The sequence below is a fragment of the Eretmochelys imbricata genome, chromosome 6 (genome assembly GCF_965152235.1).
Source record: "Eretmochelys imbricata isolate rEreImb1 chromosome 6, rEreImb1.hap1, whole genome shotgun sequence".
Lineage (NCBI taxonomy): Eukaryota > Metazoa > Chordata > Testudines > Cheloniidae > Eretmochelys > Eretmochelys imbricata.
Window position 1 is genome coordinate 47,735,676 of NC_135577.1, and position 19,808 is coordinate 47,755,483.

The 19,808-nt window shown below is 44.8% G+C and overlaps 1 protein-coding gene across 1 annotated transcript in view; it reads right to left on the reverse strand.

Annotated features, from left to right (window-relative positions):
* PRMT3 (protein arginine methyltransferase 3) overlaps nucleotides 1–17,399 on the reverse strand; it is a 102,673-nt gene extending 85,274 nt beyond the window's left edge. Inside the window, exons 1-6 of the mRNA XM_077818499.1 lie at nucleotides 17,273–17,399; nucleotides 17,055–17,190; nucleotides 10,106–10,188; nucleotides 4,992–5,041; nucleotides 3,325–3,427; nucleotides 504–657 (exon numbers count right to left, since the gene is read on the reverse strand). Of these exons, the coding sequence (XP_077674625.1) occupies nucleotides 504–657; nucleotides 3,325–3,427; nucleotides 4,992–5,041; nucleotides 10,106–10,188; nucleotides 17,055–17,190; nucleotides 17,273–17,399 (653 nt within the window). The remainder of the gene's footprint in view (nucleotides 1–503; nucleotides 658–3,324; nucleotides 3,428–4,991; nucleotides 5,042–10,105; nucleotides 10,189–17,054; nucleotides 17,191–17,272) is intronic.
* Nucleotides 17,400–19,808: the final 2,409 nt, after the last annotated feature.

Here is a 19,808-nt window from a genome sequence, read left to right on the forward strand (position 1 = left end):
CAGGATTTCATAAATTCCAGGAGATACCAATTCCTTCATATTTATGAAGCTGCACCACCACCAATGATATACTGCAAAACTTCATGATTTAAAGTTAAGATCAGATGACATTCTTGCTTGTACTCCCTAGATTTTAGTTTGGGGATAAGGGAGCAGAGAAAGGAAAGAAATTTTCAATGGAAATTCCACAACACCGGAATTTGATTCCACTATTGATGGCTTAGGGAGGGGGAAGGGGAAGAAATCTGTTTCATGGCTCAGGAATTTTGTCTAGACATTTAGTCAGTTTAGTTGTGCTTTATCTTGCAATATTTTTAAAACACCACAAATCGACACTATTTGCAGAGGTAAAACACACAGATAAGACTAATGTCCTGATGGTGCTAACTTACACTTGAATTCTGCAGCCTGAGTTTCTACTGACTGCTAGGATTAACTGCACACATTTTTGTCTACCATCCAGAACTCTGCTTCAGAAAAAGCTTTATTCAAAAACATCTTACCTCATTTTCTGAAGATCTTCTTGCGCTCTGGCTAATGCCGTTTCTGCAAGCTTTGCTCTGTGTTCTGTACATTTCAACTGTTCGAGGATCGCTGTGTTATCACTTAGTCCATTGGGGTATGAGATGTTTGTAGAATCATAAAGATCCTCTATGTCTAATGAAATAGAACAACAAATGTCAACCACTGTCAACTGACAGCATTACCTAATTACAGATGTGTATAAATATATCTATATAAAGGATAAATTAAGTGCCTGATGCTGCTACCTTCATTCATTAAACAGTGTTATTCCACAAGTATCTTCATGGATAGGACTACTTGCAGAGCAAGGTAACACTTACCATAAGTGAGCATGGAGAAGGTGGGCCCTTAACACCAATACCCCAAAATTCTACCTTTCAAATGTGTCTGAATACTAGTCTTCATGACTTAACAAATCAGACGTTCTCTTTAGCTGAAGCCAATGAAGGCAGTACACCCTGCTTTGCCAATTACCTTAGCCAAGAGCTAGAAGGGCTATTAACTCAGAAGACAAGATGTTCTACAAGATGAAGGCTTTCATAACTAGCACGTGACAAAAAATATATTCATAGCCCTTCAAACTCATCCCTCAGGGCTGTTGTGGGGCTTAATAAAAATGTGTGAGATGCTTTGAGATCCATAGGTAAGTATAATTCATTATTATTAAAATAGTGCCTTGACTTCAAAACATAGGTCCAACCTTGCACCCGCTGAACACAGCAGGCATAACTGCCACTGGATGTCAATAATGAAGGATTAGGCCCCACCACACTTGGGAGATGGGGTTATCGTAACTGAGTCTCTTGCATGGTAAAGCAAACGGATCCTCTGGCTTGTCTTCCTTGACAAGCCAGAAACACTGCAGAGAAAATGAGCTTAGATTTAGGGACCAAAAACACCTTTGTTTTGATCTCATGAAGCAATGCTTTTCTGGGGGGCATTGCACAAGGCCAACAAGAGCCGTGGCAACAGAACTTCTCGAACCAGTGACACTGGAACACTTTTTACAGTGCGAGTGCTGAAAGCCAGTGATCCCCAAAATTTTTACTTCACACCCTTTACTCCTATCTATGCCACTTCTTCCCAGAGCAGGGGCCAGGACCAGGCCATGGCTCCGGGAGGAGGCGGGTGAGGGAAGATGCAGACAGAAGTTAGGGAGCTGAGACTGGGACCATAGCTGGGGGTGGCCGCCGGGACCCCAGGGCACAGTGCCAGGAGCAGAGCCCTGGGCACAGGGCCGACAGCAGATGGGACCCTGGGCACAGGGCCAGCGGCCAGGACCCCACACAAAACCTGGGGGTCCGGCAGCACCCCCTGCATCCCTAGTTCCCATGCCTATGTTTAGAACTAGTTAGGGTCATGGAGGATGGGGGAAATAATGCTTCCACACCACTCAGAACAGGAAACAAAATCAGTATCCCTTCGCTAAAGGCAGTCCCCAAAATGAGGGTCAGGAGGAGGATGCAGGGCAGAAAACTGCTGAGAGGGAGAGGGAGAGCGCGCAAGCATGGAACATGTTAGAAACCATCAAAAAATTTACAATGGAGATACACAGTAAAGCACATATAAAGCCACAGAACAGGATTGAAGTGGATGTCAAAGCCATAACAAGCCATTGGTAAGATAGTCATGAAGCACAGGACATTGCTCCTGAAGATCTGGAGAGAGCCTTCTTATTTAGGTTTGGTCAAGCAGCTTGGAAGTTACTTCAGTAGATCAACAGCAAAATCATAGCGTTCTCTAGATACAGTTTGGATCTTCTAAAAAATGAACTAGAGATATACAGAGAGAATAATGTCTAGTAACAGGAATAATTGGATTTAAAAATCATACCCCAGCTGGTAGGTACATACTCATTTTACCCAATAGATGAAAGTGAGAGACACATTTACAGCATAATTTTCTGAAGTGTTGAGCACCTCCAACTCCTTATAACATCAAATGGAGCCGTGAGTACACTGCACCTCTGGAAATCTGGCCCTTTGCAACTTGCTCGAGGATCACATTGCAAGTCAGCGGTACAGTCAGAAAAATCCCAATATGAGTTGGTTAGGAAAGGGAAACAATCCCCCATTCCCTATCTTGGGTGCTACTGCAGTACAGAAAGTTCTAATTAGGACTGGGCCCCCCTTGTGCTAGGTAGCGTACAAACATAGAAGGACACGGTCCCCGCCCTAAACAAAAAAAGCCTTACAATTTAAATGAAGGAAAGATGCGCCAAGTGAGTGACAAAATAGTATTGGGAAAGGGGAGGAAGAATACAGATAACACAAATATAAGTAGTGAGAGATAAACTCAAGTGATTTATATAGGTCATCAGAATTCCAAGGTGGAAATACAAATGTATAATTTCGTCATATTATTGTATTTGTTAGGTACCTAATGAAAGATAACCAATACAAAATGTGACGTAGTTTTCAATTACACAGATTACTACCTCTAATGTGTTTATTTGTAGGTGATCGGATTAATTTTAAGTACCCAAATGTGATATATAAAGACAATGTTTTGCTGCAGCATAAGAATGGAAATTCCATAAACATTTAGAGTTAAGTGTGACACTCCCTCCCCAATCTGTTCATACAACCTTTCATTTTTTCTTTTTTTTTTTTTTTTAAGGATACAAAATATTCATAGATCACTTCATTTGAACATTTTGGATAGTCCATTGCCCTGGGAAATGTAAATCTAGCCCATCTACATCTATGGATATTGTCTCACCTGGGATGTACTAAACTATGAAAGGGGCGAGGTCACTTATTGTTCTAGTAAGGCTATATTCTGATTGAAAAGTCTTACCAAACTGAAGTAATAGATCATCTTCTAGCTCTGGTTTCAAGTACTTCTCTTCCTCCCACGGCAGTGGGCTGCTGAGAGAATTCAAGTATTCTGCAGTTGGTTTCTAGACAAAAAAAGTTAAATGAGCATGTGAAATAAGGTTCTTAAAAATCATAGGACCTTAGTTTAAAAAGTAAACTACAAGACATAAGTAAGTTAGTTTCACTTTTCTCCATCATTAAAATCACCTGGGCTACAAGTGTCTAAATGACTTATTAAAATAACCTTGTAGCAAAAGCTGAGAGAGAAGCATTACTTGGCAACATGACATAGATCAGAGGTTCTTAACCTTTTTCTTTCTGAGGCCCCCACAACATGCTATAAAACCTCCAGGCCCTACTTGTTCCACAACTGTTTTTCTGCATATAAAAGCCAGGGCTAGCATTAAGAGGTAGCAAGCAGGGCAATTGCCCAGGGCCCCATGCCACAAATGGCCCCGCAAAGCTAAGTTGCTCAGGCTTCAGCCTCAGCCCCAAGTGGCAGGGCTTGGGGGCCCAGGCTTCAGCACCACATGGCAGGGGCTTTCTGCCCTGAGTCACAGTGAGTCTAATGCCGACCCTGCTTAAGGACCCCCTGAAACCTGCTAGCAGCCCCCCAGGGGGCCCAGGGTCCCTGGTTGAGAACTGATGAAGAACAGTTCTGAAGCTACTCCTGGATTCTAAATGTGGCTCTGACAACAACTGTGACTTGGAGCAATTCACTTAGAGCCCAGTTTTTACAAGTGCTGAGCCTCACAGCTCTAATTAGCTGTATATGTTCAGCACATCTTGAGGGGAAAAAATCAGGCTCGAAACATCAGTTTCTCGATTTGCAACATCACAACAATTACCTACCTCACAGGACTAACAGTAAGATGTAACTAACTAACCAGTCCATACAACCTGAAGATGAAAACATGCCCAGGCATTACAGGTCTCAAAAATGCTAAGTTGTGTAAGAGCCCATCCATGCTAAAACTAAACTGAATCAGGAGAAAGTTACAACATGTTCATAAGTTGTAGTGTACACAGGCACATGAAGCGGTCCCTACTACACTACAGCTCTGAACCAGATATCCTGATATCAGTAAAACAGAGACAGGGCCTGAAACAATCAAATTAGAAGTGAGCAATACTTCCAATCCTACTTTGGGTTCTCTCCTTTTGCACTTTCTACCCACCTCATGTAATCTTACCTTAACTACCAGAGAATGATTCTGAACAGACATGGATCCAGTGGCAAGGAAACCCCCTCCCTAAACTGAATGGAGCAGCAGCTGCTATTCCAGCTGTGGCCAGACTGGTAGGTAAATTCCACTCATTTCATCAAACCCCAATATGCAGCACAATCACACGAAGGCCAATTACTTGGACTTTATAGGAGACTGGAAATATTGCCCTGGAATGAATACATCTTGTGTCTCAATTTTAAAATATTTTTCATTTATTTAAGGTGGATTTTACTAAATAAAAACTAAAAGTCACTTAAACTGCTCAGAGATCTGCATAAATTCATTTATAAATTTTAAAACAATTTCCACAATTACTTATTTCTAGAGACTTAATATAGAATTATTCCGTAAAAACACACTCAAAATATTTTTCCCCATGCACAAAGTAAAAAATTGAAGTAATAAACTGTCCACTTACCTTCATTCTAACAAAGTTTATTAGCTTAATGTATCCATAAAACTCAAGTGCTGAAAAAGAAAAAAAGCTCATGTTACAATAAAAAAAAAAATCACATATTTTACAATAGTGCAAATGTTAATTAGTTGTTCAATTGGCCAGTGTTCCCAGGGGTGCACACTATTATTTAGTGCAGTGTTCCTACCTTCATTTGCTATCTACATTATTCTGATATTTTTCTTCAGGACTTAAGTGTCAGATCCTTTAATTCAGTCTTCAGTTTATATTTGCAACATACTAAAAACCAAACACATGTAAACATAGCTTATCTAACAGGGAATTCTGTCACTTAGGAAACAGCTTTCCACCTGGCTTGCTCAGAAAGGCAGCAACATCTACAGTAACATCGATAGTAAGAGTCTTTGGCTAGAAACCTGAGTATAAATGCTGGTATCCCATGACAATTTTGATACACATTAGCAGCTTTCTAATTATTGAATAAACTCTGTCAGCTAGGACTAATTTATGACAATCAATCCCTTAAACTGGCTTTGTAGCACAGTAACAAAAGTGGTTTAAACATATCCCATGTTCGCTATACGATGACAGCAACAGAACTATTCCATTAGGTTGCTATATTAATCCATCATTTACTCTAGTTCAAACCAGCAAGTGACCCATGCTGCAGAGAAAGATGAAAGGCCTCCCCTCCCCTTGCCAACCCCCGTCTGTCAATCTGACCTGGGAGGAAATTCCTTCCCTACCTCAAATACAGCGATCAGTAAAACCTTGAACACGTGGGCAAAACCCAGCAGATAGATACCTGGGAAATAATTCTCTGTCATAACTCAGAGCCCTCCCCATCTAGTGTTCCACCTCCGGTGATTGAGATATTTGCTAATAGCAGTCACAGATTGCCTACAATGGCATATGACCTATCTAACCTCCCACAATCCCTTCCACAAATTTATCAAGCTCAGTGTTAAAACAAGATAGGTTTTTTGCCTCCACAACTCCCACTGGAAGGCTGTTCCAGAACTTTATTCCTCTGATAGTTAGAAACCTTCATCAAATTTCAAACCTAAACTTATTGATGGACAGTTTATATCCATTTGTTCTTGGGCTAACATTGGCCCTTAACTTAAATAACTCGTCTCGCTCCCTGGTATTTATCGCTCTGATGCATCTGGACAGAGCAATCATATCTCCCCTCCACCTTCCTTTGATTAGGCTAAACAAGCAAAGCTCCTTAAGTCTCATCTCATAAGGTAGGTTCTCCATTCTTCTGTTCATCCTGGTAGCCCTTCTCTGCACCTGTTCCAGTTTAAATTCATCTTTCTTAAACGGGAGAGACCAGAATTACACAAAGTATTCCAGATGAGGTCTCACCAGTGCCTTGTATAAGGATACAAACACTTCCCTGTCTCTACTGTAAATACCTCGCCTGATGCATCCTAGGATTGCAGAAGCCTTTTTTCATGGCTGCATCACATTGGCAGCTCACCGTCATCCTGTGACAGATGAATATACCCATGTCCTTCTCCTTCGCAGTCACTTTCAACAGATATGTCCCCAGCTTATAGCAAAAATTCTTGTTGTTAATCCCCAAGTGCACCTTTCACACTGAACTATTAAATTTCATCCAATTTCTATTACTTCAGTTTTCAAGGTCACCACATCTTGTATGACAGTAGTCACCAACCAGTCGAACGTGATTGACTGGTCAATCCTAGAGGCTCTCCCACTCAATCGCAATCTCCGGTGGCGCAGCGGGGCTACCACTTAGACAGGCTCCATGCCTGACCCAGCCCCACGCCACTCCCAGAAGCGGCCAGCACACCCCATGGCCCTGGGGAAGAGGGGCAAGGGGTCTCCCTGCACACGCTGCTCCTGCCTGCAAGCACCGCCCCCGCAGCTCCCATTGGCCGAGAATGGGGAGCTGTGGCCAATGGGAACTGCGGAGGCAGTGCTTGCAGAGAGGGGGTAGTGTGCAGAGCCACGTGCCACTGGCCACCCGCCTCAGGAGTACATTGGCCCCTTCCGGGAGTGGCATGGGGCTGGGGTAGGCAGGGAGCTGCCCTGCCTACCAGAGGTAAGGGCTGCCCGGCAGGAGGCCGCAACCCAACTCCCAGACCCTTCCCGGAGCCAGCACCCTGAACCCCCTCCTGCACCCTGAACCCCAGCCCTGACCTCCCCCCCCCAGACCCCATACCACCTCCTGCACCCTAACCCCCTGCCCCAGGCACAGCTCAGAGCACCCCCTCCCACACTGCAAATCTCTCAGCCCCAGCCCAGAGCCCACACCCTCTCCTGAACCCCAACCCACTACCCCATCCTGGTGAAAGTGAGTGAGGGTGGCGGAGAGCGAGTGATGGGGGGGGGGGCTTTGGGGAAGGGGCAGGGCCTCGGGGAAGAGGCGAGATAGATCCTGGGTTGCCCTTAAATTCACAAAGTGATCTTGGGCATAAAAAGGTGGGAGACCACTTTTGAAGGATATTCCAGTCCTCCTCCACACTGGAATTATCTCCCAACTTTGTGACAACCACAAATTTTATTAGCACACCACCACTTTTTGGGCCAAGTTCATGAATGAAAGTATTAAATAAGACTGGCCCCAGGACCAACTTTTGAGGAACTCTACTCTCTCAACCCTCTCTCAAGCCTGACAGTTCACCTTTCAGCATGACCCGTTGTAGTCTCCCCCTTACCCAGTTCTGCCTTTTGATTCTTGTATTAATCCCTATCTTTTCCAATTTAACTATTATTTCCCATATGGAACTGTAGCAAATGCTTTACTGAAATCCAAGAAGATTAGATCTATTGTATTTCTTTTGTCTAGAAAATCAACCTCATCTTTCTTTGAGAAGATAACTGGTTTGGCGCAATCTACCCTTTGTAAAAGTATGTTATATTTTACCACAATTACATTTATTTCTGTATCCTTAACTACTCTCTCTTTCAAAATTTGTTCTAAGGCCTTGCACAGAATTGAGGTCAAACTAATGTGCCTGTAGTTTCCCAGATCACTCCCCTCCTCCCCCCACTGCCTCTTAAATATAGGTACTATATTTGAAATTCTGCAGTCATAGGGCACGATCTTCAAGTTCACAGATTCAATAAAAATCCTTGCTATTGGGCTTGCAATTTCATGTGGTAGTTCCTTTATTATTGGATGGAGATTATCCAGGCTCCCTGATTTGGTCCCATTAAGCTGTTTGAGTTTGGCTTCCATCTCAGATGTGGTAATTTCTACTTCTGTATCCCCATTAGTCACCCTGCCACCGCCCCCAAACTCCTGATTACTCTTCTTAAAAACTGAGGCAAACTATTAGTGTAGGTGTTGAGCCATACTTACATTACTTTAATCTCCATCCCATCCTCAGTGCTTAGTGGTGTTTTCTTTTTATTTATATGGTTAAAGAACCTTTTACTATTGGTTTTAATTTCCTTTGTAAGATCCAATTCTGCTTGGCTTTTAGCAGTCATCACTTTTTTTCCCCTCCTATACTTCCTGACCTTCAAGAGGTAGCTTTCCTGGCTGATCCATCCCTTCTTTCTTTACTTGCAAGCTCTCTTAATAACCTGTTTGAGATCCCTGTTCATCCAGTTTCATCTGCAACCCTTCCCTATATTCCCTCTCAACCCCCACTTTGCTTGAAATGCAGGCTTCTGAAACTTTTAAGTCAAAGTTGCAGAAACTAATTCGAAGCCTCCTCCATATTCAAATCCTTGAATTCTTCACACTCAAGTCCACTTCCCTAATTTTTATAAAGTCTGTCCTCTTAAAATCAAGGGCCCCTAGTTGCAGACCTATTTTTGCTTATCCTTCCATTTATCTTAAACTGAATTAACTCACGATTTCTTGAACCAAGGTTGTTCTCTACAACCAATTCTTTTGTGAGGTCACCATTACTTATGAATATTAAGTCTTGTTGGTTTGGTGACTATTTGGTGGGTCAGCTATCACATCCAGGAATATCTGGGCCCTACAATTATTAGTAGCACTTGTGTCCAATCTAAAGATGGGAAATTAAAATTTTCCCATTAACAAACAATTCCAAGAGTATTTATTTCATTAAAAATATTGAAGAGGTCTCTATCCACATAAAAACCAGTGTTAAAGACCCCAAACTCCATCCCATGGAACCTCTGTTACCTTTCTTCCCCAAAGTAAATCTGAACCCATAGATTCCATTTTATCTATTCCATCACTTCTAATTTCTGTATGGTCTACCTGGTCATTAATATACAATGCTACTCCACCACCTTTATGTCTATTACTGTGTTTCCTGAACAGCACATGCCAGTCAATACCTCCCTATCTAGGTTCTTATTACCACTGTAATATCTTAGTACCTGAGTGCCTGTAATTCCATCAGTTTCCCCCCCACCCGCTTCACATCAAAGTCCCCTCACTCGGCACTCCCATACTTCCCACCCTGCTTTAACTCCTCCCTATTCTCTTAACATCCAATCCACATCCTCCTCTCTCCCTAGTAGTTAATTTCCAAGATTTATCCTACACTACTTGTAGAACCATGACAGGGGCCCTGGTTACAGCATGACTGCCCTGACACCATAAAGCAGTTCTATTCTGTAGTGTAGATAGGAACCATTTAACATTATCTAAACCCCAATATGTCAAAAGGATAACAGCCTTTTAAGATGGGTCCCCTGGCAATAGCAGAATTATAAATGTAGATGGGACTGCACCCCGTGAAAAACAGCTGAGGCATTTTCAGATCTAAGCACAAACATGGTTCAGGATAGCAGGTATGAAAAAGCAGAAAGAGCTAACCAAGGAAGATGGCTCCTGGGTAGATGCACTCAGCTATATTAGCAGTAACGCTCAGACGCTGTTCACACTTAACTGACACTGTCTACAGTTTAGACAGAGCTTTACTGATCGAAATAAAAGTACAAAAAGGGCCAAACATGGAAATGTTGTGTAGGAATTTTATTAGACTTAGTAGAGCATACATGGCCCAGACAGAAATAGGTTTTGTTTCCCGAGTCTTCAGAGGAGGTTTTTGTTCTTTTTAAAATGATTTTCCTTTCTTGGTCCACAAAAACATTTATTTAAATAAAATGTCATCTCATGGCAAAGAGTTATAAATTATCACAGAAGTACTTACCATGCTTATGGATCATATTACTAATATTAAATTGATGCTCCGATTTACAGTGGGAAAATGTATCTTCAGCAGAACTGAACAGCCTGCAGGTAAAAAGAGAGAAGTGAATATACATTGAGTCAATAGTATTAAAACACTAATCTAAATTGAGATTGTTTAGAGTGAGGTGTGACACACATGCAAAAGAACTAACCTAACCCATGCTGCTGCTATAAATCATTTAAACAAACTTTTGCATTTTAGCTGAGGAAGTATTAAGTGGTGCCTAAATATTTCTTAGGCTACACAACTTTGTTGTGGTAGGTAATTGTTTTCTGTGGAGTGCTTTGAGGTAAGGTGATACACAAACACCAAGATTTTTGTTTTAAAAATTTCCCACAAGTGTCTTCTTTACCAGTAAAAACAACAAGGAGTCCTTGTGGCATCTTAGAGACTAACACATTTATTTGAGCATAAGCTTTCGTGGGCTATAATCCACTTCGTCAAATGCATGGAGTGGAAAATATATATTTATACCTGCTTACTGTATCACATGAAAAGATGGAAGTTGCCTTAACAAGTGGTTGGGTCAGTGCTAATGAGGCCAATTCACTTAGGGTGGATGTGGCCATTCCCAACAGTTGTCAAGAAGGTATGAGTATCCACTATGGATGTAGAAGCTCTCCACACCAACATTCCACACAAAGATGAACTATAAGCCATCAGGAACAGTATCCCAGATAACGTCATGGCAAACCTGGTGGCTGAGCTTTGTGACTTTGTCCTCACCCACAACTATTTCAGATTTGGGGACAATTTATACCTTCAAGTCAGCGGCACTGCAATGGGTACCCGCTTGGTCCCACAGTATGCCAAATTTTTATGGCTGACTTAGAACAAAGCTTCCTCAGCTCTCGTCCCCTAGCGCCCTTACTCTACTTGCGCTACACTGATGACATCTTCATCATCTGGACCATGGGAAGGAGGCCCTTGAAGAATTCCACCTGGATTTCAACAATTTCCACCCCATCAACCTCAGCCTGGACCAGTCCACACAAGAGATCCACTTCCTGGACACTATAGTACAAATAAGCGATGGTCACATAACCACCACCCTATACCGGAAACCTACTGACCACTACACTTACCTACATGCCTCCAGCTTTCACCCAGACCACATCACACGATCCATTGTCTACAACCAAGCCCTAAGATACAATTGCATTTGTGCCAATCCCTCAGACAGAGACAAACACCGACAGGACCTCTATCAGACATTCTTAAAACTACAATACAATGGTGAATAAAAATCAAGAACTTAAAAAAAAATTTTTAATGGGATTTTTTTTATTTAAATTGGATTTCTTTGACAAAATGCTTTTTGAGGAAAAAACCTATCTAAAGATAGTTTTAATTAAGACACATTATACTCAAAGATATCTCATCATAGAATAGGGATTATAAATTCTAATTCTATAATATGAGACAATATATTCATGTAATGTTTAAGAAAAGTTTTGTAAATGAGTTCCAATAGTTCATGGATTAGGGATTTATGGGATTCCAGGGGCTTCTGATTATTTAGGATAATCTTTTTATCTATCCAATGGGACTCAGTGCTCAGTCTAGAAGATACCATCAGAGATGCTTAGTTTTACAGTTCTCAAACTGTGGATTTGTCTCTCCAGAGATAACATGCTCGTTAACAGCAAAAAAAATTTAAAATAAATAAAAAAATATAGAGAGGTGAGAAATAACAGACCTCAACCCTATTGTTCCTCTGCAAATTTGTGTACACAAAGTCAATCCCTTGCCTTTCTCCAAAAGTGCAAAGTTTCAAAAAGTTCAATGAATAGAAGATTGTTGGGGGCGGAATAGCTCTAGACAAGGAGAAGTCTGGAGATAAATGTGAGAAGGAAGGTACAGGCAGTAGAAACGAAAGTGAAACTGAGCAACATATTCCAGCATATTGATGTCTTTCTGAGTGTAGCCTTCATTGATTTGATATCTACCGTACCATTCTCTCACTAGAAGGGAAAACCTAGAATCATAGAATATCAGGGTTGGAAGGGACCTCAGGAGGTCATCTATTCCAACCCCCTGCTCAAAGTAGGACCAATCCCCAACTAAATCATCCCAGCCAGGACTTTGTCAAGCCTGACCTTGGAAACCTCTAAGGAACGAGATTCCACCACCTCCCTAGGTAACCCATTCCAGTGCTTCACCACCCTCCTAGTTTTTCCTAACATCCAACCTAGACCTCATTCTTCTCTTCCACCGACTAAACAATCCCAGTTCCCTCAGCCTCTCCTCATAAGTCATATGCTCCAGCCCCCTTATAACTTTTGTTGCCTTCCGCTCGACTCTTTCCAATTTTTCCACATCCTTCTTGTAGTGTGGGTCCCAAAACTGGACACAGTACTCCAGATGAGGCCTCACCGATGTCGAATAGAGAGGAATGATCACGTCCCTCAATCTGCTGGCAATGCCCCTACTTATACAACCCAAAATGCTGTTAGCCTTCTTGGCAACAAGGGCACACTGTTGACTCATATCCAGCTTTTTGTCCACTGTAACCCCTAGGTCCTTTTCTGCAGAACTGCCTAACCATTTGGTCTTTAGTCTGTAGCAGTGCATGGGATTCTTCCGTCCTAAGTGCAGACTCTGCATTTGTCCTTGTTGAACCTCATCAGACTTCTTTTGGCCCAATCCTCAAATTTGTCTAGGTCCCTCTGTATCCTATCTACCACTTCTCCCAGTTTAGTGTCATCTGCAAACTTGCTAAGGATGCAGTCCATGCCATCCTCCAGATCATTAATGAAGATATTGAACAAAACCGGCCCAAGGACCGACCCTTGGGGCACTCCGCTTGATACTGGCTGCAAACTAGACATGGAGCCATTGATCGCTACTCATTGAGCCCAACAATCTAGCCAGCTTTCTATCCACCTTACAGTCCATTCATCTAGCCAATACTTCTTTAACTTGCTGGCAAGAATACCGTGGGAGACCGTATCAAAAGTGTTGCTAAATTCAGCAGGCCGTAAAAGAGACCCAGTTTGGGATAAGAACCATTCAAGAAATATATGTTTGCTGATGATGTTTTAAAGAAAGTCACACCAGTGAACTGGTGGAAGTCACTTAAGCACTTGGATTCAGAGACTGTTGAAGTGAGAATCTCACTTTTAACAGCAGTAGCTTCTTCTGCCGGTGTAGAAAGAATATTTTCTTCCTTTGGACTAATTCATTCCAAATTGAGAAATCATTTGGGATCTGAAAAAGCAGGAAAGTCTCTGAGTTGTGAAAAATATGTATTAAGGTTATAACAACCAACAAGAATGCACTTATATGTAGAAATCCATGATTAAATCGAGTCTTCCTGACTAGTGATTTAAATCAAATCCACCCTGCACAATACCCACCTGGGGAATTGAAACTGATTGATGGAGCCAGAATGGTACCCAGAAGTCACCTACTACAGGATAGGCCCAACAAAGAAAGTAACAGAACGTCACTAGCCATTATCTACAGCCCCCAACTAAAACCTGTTCAGCGCGCATCATCAAGGATCTACAACCTATCCTGAAGGATGATCCCCTCACTCTCACACAGATCTTGGGAGACAGGCCAGTCCTCGCTTACAGACAGCCCCCACAACCTGAAGCAAATACTCACCAGCAACTACACACCACACACCAGAAACACTAACCCAGGAACCAATCCCTGCAACAAACCCCGTTGCCAACTCTGTCCTAGAGGGATACAGTTTTGAGAAACCAGCAAATTACTACATCTCTGCTACCTTTTGAAACCATAGTAACTCACCTGTACATATATTTTTTACCCACTTTAATCTCTCACTAACTCCTCGTGTAGACAGCACTATGTAAGCAGGAGAGCTTCTCTCACCCACATAGTTACTGTCTCTCAGGGAGGTGGATTAACTAAGCCTATTGGACAAGCTCTCTCCCATCATTTGAGAGTGTCAGGACTAAATCATTGCAGCTGTACTGATGCAGCATTTTAAGTGTAGATGTGCCCTCGGTTGATTATAGAATTGGCTCCCAGGGTTGTCTTTGGTGTGAGATCTAGGATGCAAATCCATCCGGGTGAGTGACTGGTCTCTTGGGACTGGGTGTAACATGAATATTTTGTGATTTTTGGGTGTAAATCACCATCTATATCACAGTCCAGCTTGCTTTGGTGGCAAGATAAACAGGAGCATCGAAAAGGACTGTCTGACTCCATTCTACGACTAGAATCATAAAACTTGAAGGGACCTCGAGAGGTCATCTAGTCGAGTCCCCTGCACTCAAGGCAGGGCTAAGTATTATCTAGACCATCCCTGACAGGTGTTTGTCCAACCTGCTCTTAAAAAGCCCCAACGATGGAGATTCCACAATCTCCCTAGCCAATTTATTCCAGTGCTCAACCACTCTGACAGTTAGAAAGCTTTTCCTAATGTCTAACCTAAATTTCCCTTGGTGCAATTTAAGCCTATTGTGTCTTGTCCTATCCTCAGAGGTTAAGAACAACAACTTTTCTCCCTCCTCCTTGTAACAACCTTTTATGTACTTAATAAACTGTTATGTCCCCTCTCTGTCGTCTCTTCTCCAGACTAAACAAACCCAATTTTTTCCATCTTCCCTCATAGGTCATGGTTTTCTAGACCTTTAATCATTTTTGTTGCTCTTCTCTGGACTTTCTCCAATTTGTCCACATTTTTCCCGAAATGTAGTGCCCAGAAATAGACACAACACTGCAGTTGACGCCTAATCAGCACGGAGCAGAATGGAAGAATTACTTCTCGTGTTTTGCTTACAATATTCCTGCTAATACAGCCCAGAATAATGTTTGCTTTTTCTAAAGTGTTACACTGCTGACTCATATTTAGCTTGTGATCCACTATGACACCCAGATCCCTTTCCGCAATACTCCTTCCTGGGCAATCATTTCCCATTTTGTATGTGTGCAACTGATTGTTCCTTCCTAAGTGATGTACTTTGCATTTGTCCTTATTGAATTTCATCCTATTTACTTCAGACCATTACTCCAGTTTGTCCAGATCATTTTGAATTTTAATCCTATCCTCCACAGCACTTGCAACCCCTCCCAGCTTGGTATTGTCGGCAAACTTTATAAGTGTACTCTCTATGCCATTATCTAAACCATTGATGAAGATGTTGAACAGAACCAGACCCAGAACTGCACGTCCCCACTCGTCATGCCCTTCCAGCATGACCGTGAACCACTGATAACTACTCTCTGGGAACGCTTTTCCAACCCGTTATGCACCCACCTTATAGTAGCTCCATCTAGGTTGTATTTCCCTAGTTTGTTTATGAGCAGGTCATGCGAGACAGTATCAAAAGCCTTACTAAAGTCAAGATACATCACATCTACCACTTTCTCCCCATCCATAAGGTTTGTTGCCCTGTCAAAAAACGTTATCAGATTGGTTTGACACGATTTGTTTTTGACAAATCCATGCTGACTGTTACTTATCACTTATCTTCTAGGTGTTTGCAAACTGATTTCTTAATTTTTTTTTTCCCATTATCTTTCCGGGTACAGAAGTTAAACTGACTGGTCGGCAATTCCCCCAGTTGTAGTATAGACTATTGTAGTACTTTGGGAGTTCACATCTGGTACTGGGTTGATGAAATCTAATTGTGGAACATACCTCCAGTTTGGCGTGTCTGCCCTGCTTTTGATAGTCTGCCCTGAGGCAGGCAATCATAAGATACTCCAGACAATATGACACCCATGTCACATGAGAATAAAAGCCTCTATTTGTTGAGGAGTAGAGAGTAAAGAGAAAGATGGTCCTTTGTTTTCCTCCCAGAAACACAATCTTTCTAAAAAACAGATGATTGCCCCCTACTTTAACCTTGTCCCAGCGGACTCTATATCTTTATATCTATATCTTTCTAGCAAAAGAACTGCAAAATTCAAACTATGGATCTATTTATTTCCTCAGCCTGTGCCCATCACTATCCCCACCTACAAACTAAAGTTAGTATTTATATTAGGATAGTGAGTTTGTGTGTGCGTTTTTTTGGAGGGGGGTGAGGGAACCTGGATTTGTGCAGGAAATGGTCCAACTTGATTATCATGCACATTGTGTAGAGAGTTGTCACTTTGGATGGGCTATTACCAGCAGGAAAGTGAGTTTGTGTGGGGGGGGGGGGGGGAGGGTGAGAAAACCTGGATTTGTGCTGGAAACGGCCCAACTTGATGATCACTTTAGATAAGCTATTACCAGCAGGACAGTGGGGTGGGAGGAGGTATTGTTTCATGTTCTCTGTGTGTATATAAAGTCTGCTGCAGTTTTCACGGTATGCATCCGATGAAGTGAGCTGTAGCTCACGAAAGCTCATGCTCAAATAAATTGGTTAGTCTCTAAGGTGCCACAAGCACTCCTTTTCTTTTTGTGAATACAGTCGAACACGGCTGTTACTCTGAAACCTGTATTTATATTACAATAGCAACTAGAAGTGCCAGCTGAGATCAGAGACCCTTTGTGCGAGGCATTGTAGAAACCTACAGCATCAGATCCTAAACTTTGGAATCGGATTTAAGCAGACAAGACATACTGAATGGGAACAGAAACAGGGTCACAGAAAGGGAGCATGAGTTACCCACAATCACTCAGCAAATCAGCAGCAGAGGTGGGCTCGACTGACAGGAGAACACGCAAGAATTACGTGCCCTCGGGTATTTGTTTTGAGAAAACAGCACCGCAAACACAAACCGCTCGGCTGAAGGCAGGCGTAGGAGGCAAGCGGGTGCGAGAAGGGGGAAGGAAGGACATCACCCCAAGGAGCAGCGGACAACTGGGGACCTGCTACGGCACGCCGCCCGCGGGGCCCCTCCCAGCCAGCATCAAGTCAGAAGCAGCCACAAGGGGCAGAGGTAGCCGCTCCCTCTTCGGCCCTCCAGCTCCCGGAGACCAGCTGCCCGTACGAACCGATCACAGAAGAGGCAGGGGGTCTGCAGCTCTGCGAGGTCCTCCTCGTCCTCCCAGGCCTCCTCGCCGCTGCTGTCAGACCGCTCCGGCATCTCCGCCTCGTCCTCCTCCACCGGCCCCCGGCCGGGCCCCGGAGCTGCGGGCACAAGGGAGGGGTGAGCGAGCCGCGCGCTGCCTTGGGGGCGGGGGGACGGGACCGGGGCTGCGCGGGTACCCACCTGCGGGGGCGGCCGCCCTGGAACACATCTCGACACCACGGCGCGCGCCCCGCGCCCCACAGCCTGCCCACGTGCGCGCGGGGAGTACACCGGCCGCCCCGCCCCCACTTCCGGGTTGACGCTCCATCCATCGCCCAATAGAGTTCGGAGAGAACGCGCCTGGAGGGGCGGGGCCGAGGTTACGGCGCCGGAAGGAGAATGGGCCAAGAGGGGCTCCTCTCCCACAAGTTTGCGGGGAGCGGCCCCTGCTGCCCGGCGAGGGAATAGCCCCCAGACAGCCGGTGGGGAAATGCCCTGGCCAGTGTGAGAGGGGCGGGGCGTAGGGCCCAGCGGGCTGCCGGGAGCGGGTCGGGCTGGCTGCGGGGGAGGCTCCCGGGCTTTGCCCGCCTGCGGGCTCAGCATCACGCCGGCTGGCCAGGGTCACAGGGCCCAGGGAGGCTGCGCGGGCGGGAGCGGACAGCACAGCCCGGCCTCGAACCCCCAGCGTGCTACCTGCGTCCCATGGCCCCTCAGCCTGGGCTCGGAGCGCCTCGCTGCATTGACCCGCCGCGCGGGGCCGGGCCGCGCTTTGCCCCCAGCGAGCAGAGAGACCGCCCCAGGCCGGGGTTTTCAAGCGTTTGTTCTGGCGACCCCGTTGAAGAAAATCGTTGATGCTCGCGACCCAACGGAGCTGGGGATGAGAGGCGGGGGCGGGGGGGGCTTCAGGGCTGGGGCAGAGGGTTGGGGTGCGGGAGGGGGTGTGAGGGTTCTGGACTCAGGGTGCAGGCTCTGGGGTGGGGCCAGGATGAGGGGTTTGGGGTTCAGGAAGGGGCTCCAGGTTTGGGGGGGCTCAGGGCTCGAGATGAGGGGGTTGGGGTGCAGGAAGGGGCTCTGGGTTTGTGTGGGGCACAGGCTTACCTTGGGCGGCTCCCTATAATATGCAGCCTCTGATACTAGCTACTCACAGCACTCCTAGATCCTTTGCCCACAAAGGTGCAGTGTACCCCAGTTTACTGGATGTACCTTAATCACTGCTCCACTGTAAACCACACAACACTTGTGAGCACTTAAATACCTTCTTTTGTTTTATTATGAGAAAGGGTAAAGATTTAACTAGAATTGAGAGAAAGTGATGGAAACAAATGGTTCCCATACAAAACAAAATCATAAAACACAAACATAATAAAATAGGGTCCCCCCTCTCTACAAAGGTCAGTCTGCGGCAGAGCTGGCTGGTTTCACAGGAACCAGGATTCAGTTTTTCATGAGAACATCACTGCTCCCCAAGATGTCTCCTCAGTGAAAGGATCCAGAGTGCCTTTTCCCACTCTGTGTTATGCTTAAACCATCAGGGTGATTCTCTGTCTGTTGTAATGTTCCTTTTTTTAACCTCCAAGTGGTTTTGATTGTTTGCAGTAGGCTCTGATGGTTTTCCATTAAAAGTTTTGGGATGGAGCAAGGCTAGACAATTTAGTCTTGATTACATCACTTGTTAATCAGCATGGGGTGACAACTCCCTCCTGTTCAAATGGGCTATCTCTGTGACATATTATCCGCTGGTGACTGTTATTCCAAGTCCATAAACTGGGGTGGCCAACTTGTGGCTCCACGTGCGGCTCTTCAGAAGTTAATACGCGGCTCCTTGCATAGGCGCTGACTCCGGGGCTGGAGCTACAGGCGCCAACTTTCCAATGTGCCAGAGGTTGCTCGCTGCTCAACCCCTGGCTCTGCCACAGGCCCTGCTCCCGCTCCACCCCTTCCTGCCCCCTCCCCTGAGCCTGCCATGCCCTCGCTCCTCCCTCTTTCTGCCCCCCCCCCCCGCCTCCTGCATGCCATGAAACAGCTGATCTGGAGGTGCAGGGAGGGAAGGGGAGGCACTGATCCGCAGGGCTGCCGGTGGGCGGGAGGCGCTCGGAGCTGATGGGGGGTTGCTGACGTATTACTGTGGCTCTTTGTCAATGTACACTGGTAAATTCTGGCTCCTCAGGCTCAGGTTGGCCACTCCTGCTATAAACCATGCTTTCACTATAAATACATTATTCCTTAACTATTACCTGTACATACATCTTGCAATGATTATGAATCTTGACAAGTTACAAGTTTTCTCTAGATACTTCATATTACTCTTTATGGCTAAATATTCTGCAAGATGTGTTTGGTGTAGTGAGTCTGTCAGGTCTGACATGAGCGTTGTTTCCAAAGAATGGGCAGAGACCACCTGTACCTGCTGTTGTGGGGGCGGGAAGGAGGACAACACAATTTAAAGGTTTAGCTGTTCCCAGAACAGTTCAAGTCACACACCCCTCAAGTACGGCCCCCCTTACCCTCAGTTTCCCATCCTGGAAACCGGAGGCCTCTCCCCATAAGGCATAGCTTGGAGCTCACTGGCTCTTGACAGCTGCGAAGCAGGGAAGGGGGGCAGTCGCACCAGGTGACTGAATGGGGATGGCAAACCCTGGCAGAAATATGGGGGGAGGGGGGATTGTGACCTGATATGCACCCCCACACACACATCACCTCTGAGCAGAGGAACCTTCTGCAAAGGAGCCTCAATGTC